The 16724-nt window shown below is 39.9% G+C and overlaps 1 protein-coding gene across 1 annotated transcript; it reads left to right on the top strand.

The window, feature by feature from the left end:
- The first annotated feature begins 2018 nt into the window (after positions 1-2018).
- On the top strand, positions 2019-2961 carry LOC125193000 (ankyrin repeat-containing protein At2g01680-like). Its single transcript, XM_048090702.1, has 2 exons — positions 2019-2444; positions 2602-2961. Exons 1-2 carry the CDS (start codon positions 2019-2021, stop codon positions 2959-2961), a joined length of 786 nt encoding a protein of 261 aa, XP_047946659.1.
- Positions 2962-16724: the final 13763 nt, after the last annotated feature.

Here is a 16724-nt window from a genome sequence, read left to right as displayed (position 1 = left end):
TAATTAGAAAATATGCAAGTAATATGTAAATGCAACTTGCATTTAGTTACTATCATTTCCGTTCAAAAAAAATAGACAAAGTTGTGAATGACACGAGTTTTAATGCGTAATTAGTAAAGTAAAAGAGAGGGAGGAAAAATGAGGTGAAAATAGTGTTAATGAATAGTGGATCTACATTTAAAATGAAATGTAGGGTTAGTATTTATTTAAAATTTTCTATATTTAGAATTGGTCTAATTTTTTTTGGATCCAAAATAGTAAAACTAGCTTTTTTTTTTTTTTGGTCGGAGACGGGAGTAGTACAAAACAAGTGCTACAATTTCCTAATGAAGATGATTAACTGAAAGAGGATGAAAATGAAACTATACATTTTTGGTGTAATTGTTGAAATGTTGTTGTTGCAAATTAAGCCTTTTTTATAATATCTTGTTTAATGTCCATTGCACTTATATACGGTGTTAATGCTGCAGCAAAGAACTCTGACAATGTTTAATGGCCAGTTTCAGTTAATTTTCTGCACAATTACTTCCCCACTTCTGTGTTCTACTTTACACTTGCTTTATGCATAATCAACTTCCTGTTTAATTTTGGTCAAACTTTATATGAGGTCTTCAGTTTCTTTTCCTATACTTTTAATAAGTTTCATAACATTATTTATAGTAATATTGACACTATAGTCCTTTTGTCCGCTAATAAATATCTTATTTTTAGAATATAAATTCTATTTTTACAAATTATGGTTAAAATGAAACTAAAAAATGTAATGAATAACTGAATAAAATGAAAAAATGAAATATGTATAGGCAGACAAAACAGGTACTCCTTTCGTTCTATAGAATATGTTATACTGTTTTGTCATCCATGTCATGAAAATAGTTCATATTGATTTATTACAAATTTTTTTCTCCTCTTTTACTTTATGGTTTATGGGCCCCGCTATCCACTATATAATTTCAACTACTTTTTCTCATTTTCTCTTATTTTTTAACAATTACGCATTAAAACCCGTTGTGTTAAATATGAAACATTTGATTTTTAATACTGAGAGAGAGAAATCTTGTGATGTTTTTTTTTTAAGAAATCTTGTGATGTTAGAGAGTGGAAACTTTCCTTTCAGCCAATCAATAGTAAGAAGTAAAGAATCAAGCTTGTTAAGACTGTCCACTGCAACATTAGTTTGATATTGTCCGCTTTGGGTCAAGTCCGCACGGATTTTTTTTTGGATCACTCCCAAAAGGCTTTAAACTAATTAGGGTTGGACATGAATTATATGCACCTTCCAACTTCCCTCCCTCAATCGATGTGGGATGGGTTGGTAAACCAACAAACCTCCCCTCAAACCGAGACCACATCGGGAACGCGATCGACACAAACATGGGTCGTTCAGGCCCTGGCCCCTAGGTCATCCATGGCCCGACTCTAACCCGAGTCTTTCAGGACCCGACCCTTACCGAGGCTCATCCAGGCACAACCCAAGCCCACTTAGGCTCTGATACCACTTGTTAGGATCGTTTGTAACCCAACAAACCTCCCTCAAACCGAGACCACATCGGGGACTTGGTCGACACAAACATGGGTCGTTCCAGCCCTGGCCCCTAGGTCATCCAGGGCTCGACTCTAACTCGAGTCTTTCAGGACCCGACCCAAGCCCACTTGTGCTCTGATACCACTTGTTAGGATCGTCGACTGCAAGATTAGTTTGATATTGTGAGCTTTGGGTCAAGCCTGCACGGATTTGTTTTTGGGTCATTCCCAAAAGACCTCATACTAATTGGGGTTGGATAAGAATTATATACACCTTCCAACTTCCCTCCCTCAACCGATGTGGGATGAGATTGTAACCCAACAGAAAGTAGAGAAACAAAGGTCATAAAGAATGGTGAGTGAAGAAGTAAAGAATCAAGAACGTTGCATCAAAAGGAGATGTAACAACACTTGTACATCTCCTTGAAGAGCATCCATATCTTGTTCATGGAGTCTTATTTCCATGTTCAAGAAATCTTCTACACATAGCAGCAATGCATGGACAAACATCCATTGTTGAACAAGTGTTGAAGATTAATCCGCAGCTAGCACGCATTTCAGACTCTCAAGAATCATCGCCTCTCCACCTCGCAGCAACAGGAGGGCACATCGAGATTGCCTCAACATTGCTGTCGGTAGCCCCGGAGATGTGCTGGTGGCGCGACAAACAAGGCATGAATCCAATTCATGTCGCAGCCATGAATGGGCATGTGGAGATTCTAGAAATTCTCCTTCTAGAGAGTTCTATGCCTGCGATGGAGAGACTGCATCGTGGACAGACTGTGCTGCATTTGTGTGTGAAACATGCTCAGCTTAGGGCGTTGAAGGTTTTGGTGGAGAAGTTGGGAGAGCTTGTGTGTGTAAAGGATGATGATGGTGATACATTATTGCATTTGGCTGCAAGGTGCGGTAAACTTGAGGTCATTATACACCAAATCTTTCCTTTTTGTTCAATTCATTATTTGTTGTTTTAGAAACTAAACTAGGTAGCTTATTGAAAAATAGATTTAACTTTAATAATGATATCTCAATCTTTTGATTCATAGTCGGTTCATATATTAAATCAACAAATTTCAGACTATAGAATACTTGGTGGAAAAGAAAGCCCTAAAGCTTCGAACAACAAACGCCATGGGCAAAACTGCCCTCCAAATCTTGATCGAAAGTCCTCCAACCACCGTCAACTACTTAAAGATGAAAAGGCTCTTAACAGATGTTTCACTTTTCATAGTGATCCCCGAGATGAGAAGCACCATAATGGTGGTGGCAGTCCTGATCGCCACAATGGCCTTCCAGTCGGCCATCAATCCCCCGGGCGGAGTATGGAGTGAAGATGACGACAAGTCCTCTCACAAAGCCGGCGAGGCTGTGATGGAGTCCACCCATCCCGATGCATACCTGAACATTATGTTTGCCAACTTGATGGCCTTCATATGATGCCTCATCGGGATGTTCTTCTTCAGCATCAAGATCCAGCATGCCGTTTACCCACTTATCTTCATATCATTGTCCATGACCACCATGGGTACGGCGCTGATAGCTATCATGATCACCTTCTCAGAGTCGATCAAAGCGATCACTCCAGATGAGCTTATGATATCCAAACGAAACTATACTATGCTGGTGTTAATGATGCTGATGATCATACTCGGAATGATCCCGGGATGTTTTGTTGGTGTGAAGCATGTGTATCGTTGGTGGCTCATTAATTAAGAAGAGGCAGCAGGTACATCTTGCTGCTTAAACTTAATATAGATAATAAATAATTTAATGAAAAAATGGATTGTTATTTGTACTCCTTCCGTTCTAATAAATATGAAATGTTTGCTTTTTAGCATATGGTTTTATGTAATGTTGTTTTGTTAGTTAAAGAAGAGAGAGTAAAGGAGAGATAAAATTATTTCTATTTTAGGAAATATTTCATTTTTAATGAGACAACAAAAAAAAACGTTTAATTTTTAATGGGACAGATGGAGTAGTAAAGAGCAATTACATAATAAACTATGATACAAAGAAAAATAAAAAAATTATAAAAATAGAAAGATATAACCCCTCCCTCCCTACTAAGTTGAGGCAAACATTGCACGGAGATTAAGAAATTGTGTTGAAAAGTAAGAAATAGTAATCAAGTAAGAGAAATAATGATAAAGTAAAGTAAGTGATGAATAAAGTAATAGTGATTGAATTTTTTTGTTTTAAAAAGGATGACCCAACTTAGTTGAAACATCCCGAAAAGGAATATGATTCAACTTAGTTGAGACGGAGAGAGTATAACATAATACAAAAAATAGAAAAAAAATATAATTAAAAAAGGTAAAAGATATAAATATAATACGGAGAAAGAAAATAGTAAAATAAATAGGAACTAACATATGAAAGGAAGGTTCTAAATCGAGTATGATTTATATTGGCCTCAAGTTTTTGTCCAAAACAAATTTATGAAAAGAGCCTAATCTATGAATCGGCCCAATTCTTGGATTGCCAAAATAAATTTGAATAACGTCTCAAAAACCGTTGCAAACATTTTTTTAAACTATTGCAACTGTATTTTGACATCAGCTAAATGAACCTTTATCTTTAATCTAATTTTGATTTTGGCACCTTTTTTTAAAATTTGTAGCAAAATAGACACTTATAAATCTTTCAAATGATATGAAAAATGATGTGGCGTGTTTTTGTTCACGACGGCAGAAAAAAACAGTCGTTACGTCATAAAGTCACTATTAAAATAAGTGTCTTAACAAGTGATGATAAGGGTAAGAGTTTGAGTTAATAGTTAATACTCCCTCCGTCCAAAGGAAGATGACCCCTAGGGCGGCATGAGAATTAATGCAACTTTATTTTGTGAAGTAGAGGAGTAACAACACATAGACGACGACGAACACAGACACTACTACGGCGACTACACATCGATCTTGTGTGTTCGTTATCGTCGCCGTCTATATATGACTATGTGATAGGAATATTAGGTCTATCGAGACTAAACGGAGATGTGATTGTGGCTGGTCCAGACGATGATCGTCGCAGAAGAATTTCCATCGAGCAATTTAGGGTTTGTGAATGAATTCCCATCGAGCAATTTAGGGATGGTTTTTGGGAGTCTGAAGTTCGTGCTAGCCTCGGATTAAGCTTCAATACTTCTTCAACGACGGTTGTTTGTCCATGCATTGCTGCTATATGTAGAAGGTTTCTTGAACATGGAAACGAGAATCCATGAAAAAAATATGGATCTTTTTCAACTAATTGTGCAAGTGTTGTAACATCCCCTTTCGATGCAGCATCGTAGAGCTTCTTTTCTAGTGCTTCACTCACCATTCTTGTCACGACCGCCCTTCTAGGGTTCAATAAATGCGGGTGATCGCGACCTAAAAGGGCTTAAATGCAACAAGGACAAAGTCTAGGGTTTCATGAAAGAATTTGACCAATATTTAATGAACGGTTAATATCAAGAAAAATCAGAGCAACACTTTGACAGTTAAATCCAATGGATAACGACTATCATCATAAATTATCAAAATGTCAAGGGTTCAATGAAATCCGAAATATATCATGCCTCTAAGTTCCAAATGGAAATCAATATAGTTTCAAGATCATTCAACGTTAAGCAAAACATGTTTCAGCGGAAGCATCCAAGAGAAGAGTGAAGTCATGTGTGAAGACACAACGACACTCAGAGTTTGAAGACAACCATGGTACTTTCTTAAATTGCTCAACACCACCAACCGCTCGTCGCCAGCTCAACCTGCACATAGGGAGAACACATGCAGGGCTGAGTATTTTGAAATACCCAGTGGGCTCATGCCAAAACATTTTAATAGATATGCCATCCTTACCATAGTAAACTCGAGTTTTGCCTTTAGAAAAGAATATCATCGAGTATCATAAAATAATTTCATAGACTGGTCAGTCAAACAATCTCCCCCATTTTCTCAATAATCCAACAATCACAACATTTCCATAGTGCGACGAAAGTGTGGCCACACTATTCACCCACGAGACCGGCCGACTAGCAAGGACGGCTCCCGATCCCAACCGTGTACACTAGCCTGATAGGGTTTGCGGCCCTACTCAGACCCGAATTCGTTTATATAGTCCGATAGCCTGATGGAGCGAACTCACAAACAAGGCATCGGACAACATAGCCCTATTGCCTAATGGAGCGAACTCACAAACTATGCATTATGCAAATATCATTAAAACAATCACAGGCATGACATAACATTTTAAACCACCCTTATAACGCCATAATTATGCTTTTCAATACAAAAGAGTTTAGGAGAGTAAAGCCCACCTCGACTGCTCAAATTTCAAGTACTTTCTTCCCTTTGCTATCACGCTTTGAGCGCGAGTTATCACCTTTAAATTAACGTGTATCACAATTCAGTCTCAATCAATTACTCGAAATCATGCATGTTCCCAACGTTTCCTTTTTCCCATCGATTTGTTTTATATTAACAGTCACAATGAAGACATGCTCTTCATATCAATTTATTCATACTACAATTCCAGATCTATCATCAAATCATGGTCACGTATGAGTGTTCTTCAACACACATCACACGCACACACAAACACATATGCCGACACACACACACGTCGATCCACACACACATGCATGAGGGTCCAAGAACACCGATTAATCGGTTTGAGAGATATATATCAAAATACCTCTTCTTGGTAGAAACGATCGATAGAAACAAAGTAAAATCTTGATTCTTCAATAATTCTTGAGGCTTGATAAGGCTAATTTCATGCATTGGTTATGGGGCTAAATTTTGTAATTTTCCGGGTCTAACAAGGTTTTGTATGCCAGGTGTGTAGAGTAAATACCAGATCCAGGAAGAAAGGAGTCTGGCAGAGGAAGTGAGAAGAAAGAAGAAAATTCACCAGACGGAGGAGCATCCTAGTTAAAGGGGCAGAACGGGAAATACAAGGAAGAATCTAGAAGCTCCATTCCTTATAAATAAGAGCACGCGACATACATGAAGGACCATCATTCATCCATTTAGCTCTTAGCTCAGTTTTCTCACAACTCTACACACACACACTTGGGGGATCGGTTTGAGGGGTTTATACGGTTCATGGTTTGAGAATCAGCTTGTCTAACACCATCTCTACGTGAGGCGAAGATACAATTTAATTTATGTTTTAAGTTTCCGTTCTGAATTTCCCGAGACTTCGTTGTTCGAAGCTCGGCCTTATTTTGTTAAATTTCTGTTGAATCTGCACTTGATTAGCTATGGAAGCTGTTGCTATGGTTTCATTTTATGTTATTACTGTTTTTCTGTTTACTTTGGATGCTTTTAGCGATTGATCTGAGTTTTAGAGTTGAATTGTATGGAGATCGTGGTTGATCGTTTGAATCTAGTTGAATCTGTGTGATCGGAGATGAGAATTGTTGTGGATGGCTTAGATCCGGAGCGGATGAAACGTCCGGTGTTTGGATCTGTTCATTTCTGCATGGTTTTGATGTTTAGTTTCTGTTTTCCCACTTACCTCATCTAGCAATAGTAGATCGTAGTTTAATGGTTTAATTCAGCTTCCTCTGCTCCGTGTTATAAGTTTACTATGTTTTCTTTGCATTTTGTGATCAAGGATCGTTAGAGAAGATGAAGCTAGTTGTTGGTTGAACCTTAGTTAGTTATTTTGCAGCTTTTCATTCGTACGCTGCTAATTTGGGATATGGTCCCCACGATCTGTCTTTCCTCTGTCTAGGTAATTTTAGGCAAAACTGTTCATTAGGTCTAGTAATATGTTATCGCTGGAATGTTATCTTGTTTACATCTTGTTTTTCGTCATGCATGTTTCAGTTATGTTTATCTAGGTCTAGCTGTTAGAATAGATTGTTACGTTTCCCCAGTCTAGTAGTTAAGTTTCAACCCCACAAAATGCATGGCAGCAGCCAAAACAATTGTCCAAATTCTCTTTCATGTTTACTTACGCCTCCATCTCTGTGGGATTCGATCCCTACGTCCTTATACTAGTTCTTTTTAGTACAGTGGGTTGAGGGTTTTGAAAACTAGGAAAAGATTGTGTGCCCTACGACCGATGGTCTCAAGGGTCCTTTGAGTTCCTAGACCCCGTGATCTAGCGGATTCTCTGGATATGAGAAGTCTGACTATATTTACACAAACACATGAGAACATTTCCTAGCTCTTCCAATGGCGCCGTTTCCGGGGATGGATGGCGTAGTTTGTTTGCATGTTAAGAGATTTGGCGTATATAGTTTTAATTTCCTTTTATTTCTTTTTCTTTTCAGTTTAAGAGCAGAGGCTCACGGTTTAGAAACTGGAGTAACTCGTCTGGGTCAAGGAACGCGCAATTCAGGTGGCAGGTCAAGGAGTCAGCATCCACAGTCACCACCAGATCGGGGTTAACAATAGGAGATCCATTTCCGTTTGGCTTAGAAAGTGATGAAGATTGGAATTCGTCAGGCAGAGAGGACCCGAAGTCATTATCAGAAACAGAACACTCAGAAACATAGGGGGGAAGCAGTCGTTGATATGGCAAACCTAGTGGACCCTGATCCTGAGATCGGTTCGCTCACCGTACATCTAGATGGCGAGCCAGCCCATGCTATTGTCTCGAATCAGCGTCAAAGTTCCATTGACATCAAGACGAACATGCAAGGCGTTCTACCCACTTTCTCAGGACGGAGGAATGAATGACCATATGAGTTCCTAAATGAGTTTCAGCAAGCTATGCAGCATCCAGAAGAGGCCAAATGATGTGACGGAGGAGGACTATCGCCTACGCAAAGTCCCATTCACTTTGAAAGGAGAGGCCAACACATGGTTGTTGAGGCTGCCACCGGACTCAATTCATACCTGGAAGGATTTTAAGTTGGAATTTCTAGACTACTTCTTCCCATCAAACAAAACTAATGTCCTTAAGAAGGAGATTCAGGAATGTAAGCAGTCCGAAGACGATGCAGTCGCTACCGGAGCTGCTGCCCGCTGACACCTCCGACCAGCCGAAGCCGCCGCCGCCTTTTCTCACCAGATCTGGATCTCGGATCCCTGACGAAGACAACCCGGATTGCAAACACACTTTAGGTTTTAACCCTTGTGTTTATTTAGTCGTTTTCAACTTAATTAACTTGATTTATCGTTGTCGCTTTGCTTGACCGCGATCTTAAATCTTAATTAATCGTTTCTCAATTGTAACAATCTTTTATGTTCAAACACATATGCACATTTAAATATCTAGCTATTTGCAATTTAAATTGTTCTTGCATATAAAGAACATATAACTGTAGATCTATGAATACTTGATTAGATCTAGAATATTCTTGTGAAAAACTCGAATAAAATTCAAGATTCATAATATTCTTTCATCGATCCAAGTATTCAATCATGGACCACTTTATTTCTTGATTCAAACACATATTCACTTAAACACATACATATATGTAATCAACAAACATATAATCTAGTATATATTACTTAGAATATATAGATCTAATGATGTTCATCATAGATCTCGAATATTTTTGTGAAAAACTTGAATAAAATTTAAGATTCATAATATTCTTTCATCGATCTAGAACATCATATCATAGATCCGAAAAGAAATCAAGAAAAACATGGATCCAATACATATTGCATTATTTTCAAAAATCCCAAGTTCTTAAACTATAATTTTTGAAAAATTCAATTAATCAAACACATAATCAGAGCCTAAAAAATGGCTCTGATACCAATTGTTGGGACTACCGCAGCGGAAGACACGGAAAATAAATAGGTCCTTAACGGATCTATTTGGGTGATTATGCATTCGATTCCAATTTCATGCAATAAACATAGATATATAGAACACACATCAAATATTCACATAAACATGCATACTCGACATGAATTAAATGTTACCTCATAATCCGACATCGGATTGACGTTGCTAGTTGCACCACCCGGAGATCCTTGGTTTATCGACAACGAATCTTCCGTACTATTCCCTTGTCCTTGATCATTCATCCGTGTGGGTGGATCTTGGATAATCAACAAATAGCCTTGAAGAGATCTAGGAAAACCAAAACACAAAACACGAGATTGCCTCGATCTAATCCTATGAATTAGGATAGATCAAGAGCAAAACAAGAACCCTAAATCTCCCACGTGCTAGGCACGAAAATCGAGCCAAGAGGTAGAGAGAGAGACGCCAAGAATGGCGGCTAGGGTTAGGGTTTAGTGTGTGTGACAGGTCCCTAGAGTGCAGTGCAGGTGCGGTGTGATATGTGTCACTCAATCTAACAGGTCCAGAGGATTCGACTAGACTTCAGAGGCTAGAAGATCATGAAACTTATCAGAAAGGGGCCGTTGGGTGCACTCTGTTCCTTCAAAAACCTCAACCCACTCTACTACAACTTAGCATAGGGAAGTAAAGGATCGATCCCACGAGGACGAAGGTGCTACGAAACTGCATTTGAAGATGTTTTGGGAAAAAGGGGTTGGCTGCTGCCACGCAATTTTGTGGGTCGAGAAGTTAAAACTACTGGGTCTGAGAGATAAGCGAAACTTTACTCTACCTATTGGGTCTAATAGATCAGAAGAACTTTACTCTACCTACCGGGTCTAATAACTGAGAGCGTACGGAGCATACATGACTTAGAGAAACAGAGATATTTATAAGTTCTAAAACAGCGGGAGTAAACTTAACTAGAAAGGTTTTTCTAATTTGGACCGACAAGCATAAAGCAAAAAGCAAGACAAGTTTCCTTAAACTACCAGCGTCTGGAAAAACATGCAGAAAAGTAAAAGAGACAAAGTGGATCGTACTACCAGGTCTAGGGGACATGCAGAAAAAGCAAAGTACATGCTGAAAAGTGCTGACATAAAGCAGATCTGGTTCTAACTAACAACAACTTCATCTTCTTCGGGAATCAAACGAGAATAGCAGAGAAAACAGAGTTTTAAACACCATGAAAACAGAACAAACTTTAGATCTAGACTTAAAACGAGAAATTAAAGCCTAAACTAGCAGATCTACGCTACTAGACCTAAAGGATGCAAAAACAGAAAGTAAATAGCCATACTCCTACACAACGTAAACATCAAGCACCAAATATATGAAACTTCAACTCTGAAACACCAAGATTCAACAAATCTAAACATCTCCATATATAAATCCCCAACCTCCAACAACAAACCAACAGATTTCAGCTCCAAACGTCCAACAACAAACAAAGAACGAAAGCTAAAAACAAGAGATGAACATAAACTCAGAGATATCCAACCAAAAGCAAACATAAACTTCCATAATAACTAGAGATAAGTCTAAATCCAGTAGATCAAAGCAAGAAACTAGAGTTGCGAAACTTAGAAACCACAAAGTACTAAACGAAAGAAAATAAGATTGTTTCTTTGCCTTCACAAGGCGGTGTTACACAGCAAAATAACGATGACGATGAGAACCACGGTGGCCAGAATCCTCCATGTCCAAGTGCGCAGCAACACGAAATGAAAATTTGAAGTATGGAACTAGAACTAGACCTAGGAGAGCGTAGAAGTGGTTGTTCACGGTCTGTCCTGTTATTCAAGGTTGAGCTCCTTATATATGCGAGGCTCTGATCCCTAGGGTATCCCTCTGGTAATTTGACGCTCTTGCCCTTGAGTAAGACTCTTTAAAATAATTTGCTCTCGCCCCATCCTGCTCCTGTCGCTAACTTTTGATTCTCCCAGGTCCGAACGACGACTTCTGATTTTTGCTTCAATTTCATCGCTTTTGCGTCTGCCAGGTCAGGTAACAACAACTCCTGGGTCTGGCAGATTTACTACGCACCTGAACTCAATAACGCACATTAACGCCCCAAATGCACAGAATTTTAACCCTAAACCAATGCATGAAACGAGCCTTATCAAACTGCTCAAACTTAAACCATACTTGCCCTCAAGTATGAAGACAAGAAAAAGGAATAAGGCACGTTTCAATGCATGGTTTCCCCTTAACCTACTCTATATAAGAAATAAGAAAAAAACTCAAACCATTAGACCTAGACGCTAAAGACTTAGACAAAGAAAACAGATAAAAACACATATTAACACATAAATGCATAAACTGGTTCATTTTCTAGCAGCCATCCTCACAAGATTAAGGTCAATTCAAGAACCTACAGTCTCCGAATCTTCCCCTTCCCTTCTTCTATCTAATCGGCTTGTCAGTTTGTCAAGATAGCCCCTAACTTCACTAACTGTTGGATTCGCTCGATCACTTGGTCTGAGATGATTGCTCGGGGCACGCCATATCGGTTGAATATATTGGCCTTTAGGAACTTTGAGACTTCCTTCGCATCGCTTGAGCTTGTAGCCTTGGCCTCGATCCACTTGGACACGTAATCCACAGCAACCAATATATACGTATTTCCATACGAGGAAGGAAATGGGCCCATGAAGTCCATGCCCCAAACATCAAAGATCTCGCAGACTATTATAGGAGTCTGTGGCATCTCATCTCTCATAGAAATCCCTCCGGTCAGTTGGCACCTATTACAATTCTGGCAGAACTCATAAGCATCCCTATTCAACAAAGGCCAGTAGAAACCGCTATCCAGAACCTTTCTTGCCGTTTTCCTTGGGCCGAAATGGCCACCACACGCTAGTGCATGGCAGTGGTTTAGTACGTCTCTTTGCTCCCACTCTGGAATACACCTTCTTATCACTTGATCTGGATGCATCTTCCAGAGGTATGGGTCATTCCCAAAAGTAGATATTTCCCCTTTTCCCGGGGGTGGCTTTACCGGGGCCCGGAATCCTTCCTTCATTTCCTCGCATGTCGTCGGGACTTTGCGATCCGAGATAATTGTTTTGGGACATCGATCCATCGGGGCCTTGTGTTCCCGCTCGAGCACCCCGGGAGTTTGGGACCACGTCTTTATTTTCCAAAGAAGTTGTTTTATGTTTTATTGAGAATTCACTAGGTCTTTGGCCCATATCATCCAGATTCCCCCGGGTCCGAGAGTTGGGTTGCCCGCCACTTGGCCCTTGAGCATGATTTGGTCCCCCCCCCCTTGATGGGGGGCGAAATTTTCCCCTTGACCTCCTTGGTTATTGTTGTCCCGTTTCCCCCTTTGCCCCCCGATAGTTGTTGTTCCTTTGGGTGGGGTATATAAGTTTCCGGTTTTTTTGATTCCTATTGTTCCACTGGGTTGATTTCCTTGACCCCCCCGACCCAATTCCCTTTTGTGCCCTTGATTCCACTTTCTGTCCCCCCTTTGGTTTCCCTTTCCCGGGGACCCCCCTTGGGGGGGGCCCCCCCTTGGGTTTTCCCTTTTCCGAGAGAAATTTCCGGAGTTAAGGGTTTTGATTCCCATGGGAACCCAAGAGGAATGTCCCTCCATGGACCCGCTTTGATTTCCCCAAATTTGGGTTTCAATTGCTGCCTTGATTTTTTTGGGGTTCAAATTTCCTAAAAGATTTAAAAGGGCGGGCAATCCATCCCCCCCTTGAGAGCCGAATAATTGTAACCATCCTCCCTGACCTATGCCTGCTTTTTCTTTCCCCGGCCCCGAATCGCTCTTCCCGGGGCCTTGGGAATAGTCTTCCCATGCTCATTCTAACATCCATCCTTGCATCCACCCTTTTCCCCTCATTTTGCACCGTGACCCGATCCGCACTTCCTCTCCTTGGGATGGAGGAGGTGAATCATATGCCTTTTTTGCATCAATTAATTTTCCCCAATCTCGGGGCCCGCTCCCCTTTCCCCTCGGTAAAATTTTCCCCTCCACTGGGGGTATTTATCGGATTTTTGGCCCTTCGGTTTTGCCCCTTCATAGAATGGGATATTAGGTTTCGGCTTCCATCACCCGGGGTGGTTTGGGCAAGCGGCCGAGAAAACCCCAAAGGGGACCGTAGGCTCAACGATTCATCATCCCCCAAAAATTTTTGATTTTCCTTTTAAAAAAGATTTGTTTTGTTGGGGGGAAAAGAATCCGTAAATTCCAACTTGAAGTCCTTCCACATAGGGATCAAAATGGGGAGGAAACCCCAAAAACCCAAAGGTTATTTTTCCCCCTTTCAGCGCAAACGGATGGGCCGAGTCGGAATCCTCCCCCTTGCACCGTTGGGCCCCTTAAACCCCAAAGCCCCCGAACTCATTGGGGAATTAATGGACACTCTTTCCCTCCCCCCCCCGAGAAATTTGGTAGAATACACAACACATTGTTTTGATGTCCATCCCTGGCTAACCCGGGGGAGACAAAGGGCCCAAAGGCTCCCCATCAAAAGGGGGCCCAACCAAGGTTTTTCCGGATGGGTTGCCCCCTTACGTTGGCCATCCCTTCAACTTTTCCCCCCTTTTTTCGAGGTTGTTTTTGGGTTTCCCTTTTTATCAACGAAGTTGACCCCTCGTCGTTTCTCCGAACCCCGGGAATAATCCCCTTTAAACCCCCGATCTGGGGGAATGGGGAATATTGTTTCCCTTGGGACCCGCTAACTAGCCCGGGCGCTTCTCCAACCGGGATTGTTCCAGTTGTCCGAACCGTAGCCCCGTTCAAAAACCCAAAAAAGAAACAAAAAAAAAAACATAGTAAATAAACTATTTACACCAAAACTTTTCCGGAAACACACAAAAAAACACCATGCTACCCCCGGGCAACGACGCCATTTTGACAGGGCCCAGGGGTGGTGCTGCGGGGTGATATGTGTCACTGACTAACAGTCCAAAGGGTTCGACTAGGGCTTGGAGGCTAGAAGATCATGAAACTTATCGGAAAAGGGGGCGCTTAAATACTTTTCCCCTTTAAAAAACCCCAACCCACTATTTTTACAACTTTGCATAGGAAAAAAGGACATCCCACGAGAACGAAGGGCAGAAAACCCATTTTAAGATGTTTTAAAAAAGGGGGGGCCGCGCCACCAATTTTTTGGGCGAGAAGAAAACCATCGGGGCCGAGAGATAAGCGAAACTTTACTCACCTATTGGGTCTAATAGATCGAAGAACTTTACCTACCTAAAACCGGGGCTAATAACCCGAGAGCGAGGGGCAATATTTTTTTAGAGAAACAGAGATATTTTTAAGTTCAAAACAAAGGAAAAAAAACTTAACTAGAAAGGTTTTTCTAATTTGGACCCACAAGCATAAAGGGAAAAGAAAAACAAGTTTTTTTAAACTACCAAAAACCGGGAAAAAAATGCAAAAGTAAAAGAGACAAAGTGGGTCGTATTACTGTGTTAGGGGGCATGCAAAAAACAAAGTACATGCCAAAAACATGCGATCCGGGTTTTAACTAAAAAAACTTCATCTTCTTTTGGGGAAACAAACGGGAAAAGCAGAAAACAGAAAATTTTAAACAAAGAAAACAACAAACTTTAGATCTAGACTTAAAACGAGAAATTAAAGCCTAAACTAGCAGATCTACGCTACTAGACCAAAGGATGCAAAAAAAATTTTAAAAAAAAGCCATACTCCCCCCCACAACGTAAACATCAAGCACCAAATATAATAAACTTCAACTTCCACCAAAAATTCAAAAAATCTAAACATCTCCAAAATAAATCCCCCAAACCCCTAAAAAAAAACCAACAGATTTAAAACCCCAAAAGTCCAACAAAAACAAAGAACGGGTTAAAAACAAGAGATGAACATAAACTCCGTAGATAAACCCAAACCAAAAGCAAACATAAACTTTCCCTAATAAAAATAGAAAAATAAGTCTGAATTCCCAAAAAGATCAAAGAAGAAACTAAATTGCAAAACTTTGAAACCACAAAGTACTAAACAAAGAAAATAAGATTGTGTCTTTGCCTTACAAGGCGGTGTTAACAAAAAATAACGAAGGGCAGAAACCACGGGGGCTGTAATCCTCCATGTCCAAGTGCGCAAAGAACACGAAAAAGAAAATTTGAAGATGGAACCAGAACTAGACCAGGGGGAGCGTAGAAATGGTTTTCAAGGCCCCGTCCCGTTTCTTCGGAGCTCCTTTATAGCGAGGCCCGATCTCTAGGGGATCCCCGGGAATTTTACGCTCTTGCCTCGAGTAAGACCCCTTTAAAATAATTTCTTGTCCCTCCTCCTATGTCGCCAACTTTTGATTCTCCTAGGCCCCCAAAGACGAATTTGATTTTTGTTTTAATTTCATCTCTTTTGCATCTCGGGGTGTGTCGGGAACAAAAACTCCCCGGTTTCCCGGGAGATTTTTAAGCACTCCAACCCCCCAATAACGACATTAGCGCCCAAATGCACATAATTTTTAAACCCCAAACCAATGATGAAAAAGGCCTTATCAAACTGCTCACACTTAAAAACCCTACCCCCTTGCCCCCAAAATTTTGAAGACAAGAAAAAGGAATAAGGACGTTTTATGCAAAGGGGTTTCCCCCTTTAAACCCAATTTTTATATAAGAAAAAAAAAAAAGACTCTTTATTTTTATAATTTTTATTTTTTATTATTTTATTTTTTTTTTTTTATTTATTTATTTTTTTATTTATTTATTTTTTATCTTGACCTTGTTCCAGTTTATTCCTCCCTTTTTTTGTTTTTAAAACCCTTTAAACAAAAAGGGGTAAGAACCAAAGATAATAAGGAGAAGGAAATGTTAGCCGTTGTGATTCTTTTGAGAAGTTCCACCATACTTGCTTGGGTCAGGGGGATTGTTTTCAAGATAACGAGCTATTAAGTACCATCCAAAAACTCTTTGATTATAACACATATTCACTTAAACACATATATATATGTAATCAACAAACATATAATCTAGTATATATTACTTAGAATATATAGATCTAATGATGTTCATCATAGATCTCGAATATTTTTGTGAAAAACTTGAATAAAATTCAAGATTCGTAATATTCTTTCATCGATCTAGAACATCATATCATAGATCCGAAAAGAAATCAAGAAAAACATAGATCTAATACATATTGCATTATTTTCAAAAATCCCAGTTCTTAAACTATAATTTTTTAAAAATTCAATTAATCAAACACAAAACGAGCCTAAAAAATGGCTCGATACCAATTGTTGGGACTACCGAATGAAGACACGGAAAACCAAACACAAAACACGAGATTGCCTCGATCTAATCCTATGAATTAGGATAGATCAAGAGCAAAACAAGAACCCTAAATCTCCCACGTGTTAGGCACGAAAATCGAGCCAAGAGGTATAGAGAGAGACGCCAAGAATGGCGGCTAGGGTTAGGTTTATGTGTGTTGTGTATTGGTGGTGTGCTGTGGTTTCCCATACTCCTCAATTTTAATAAAA

This window comes from Salvia hispanica, chromosome 1 (genome assembly GCF_023119035.1).
Source record: "Salvia hispanica cultivar TCC Black 2014 chromosome 1, UniMelb_Shisp_WGS_1.0, whole genome shotgun sequence".
In the NCBI taxonomy this organism is placed as follows: domain Eukaryota; kingdom Viridiplantae; phylum Streptophyta; class Magnoliopsida; order Lamiales; family Lamiaceae; genus Salvia; species Salvia hispanica.
Note: the sequence above shows the minus strand (reverse complement) of the source record. Positions and strands in the feature narration are given on the sequence as shown.

Bases quoted from the DNA above. Each gene is read 5' to 3' on its own strand.
- LOC125193000 (XM_048090702.1), top strand. From the start codon at position 2,019: ATGCATGGACAAACATCCATTGTTGAACAAGTGTTGAAGATTAATCCG. The intron at 2,445-2,601 runs GTCATTATACAC...AACAAATTTCAG, and splicing joins CAAGGTGCGGTAAACTTGAG to ACTATAGAATACTTGGTGGA.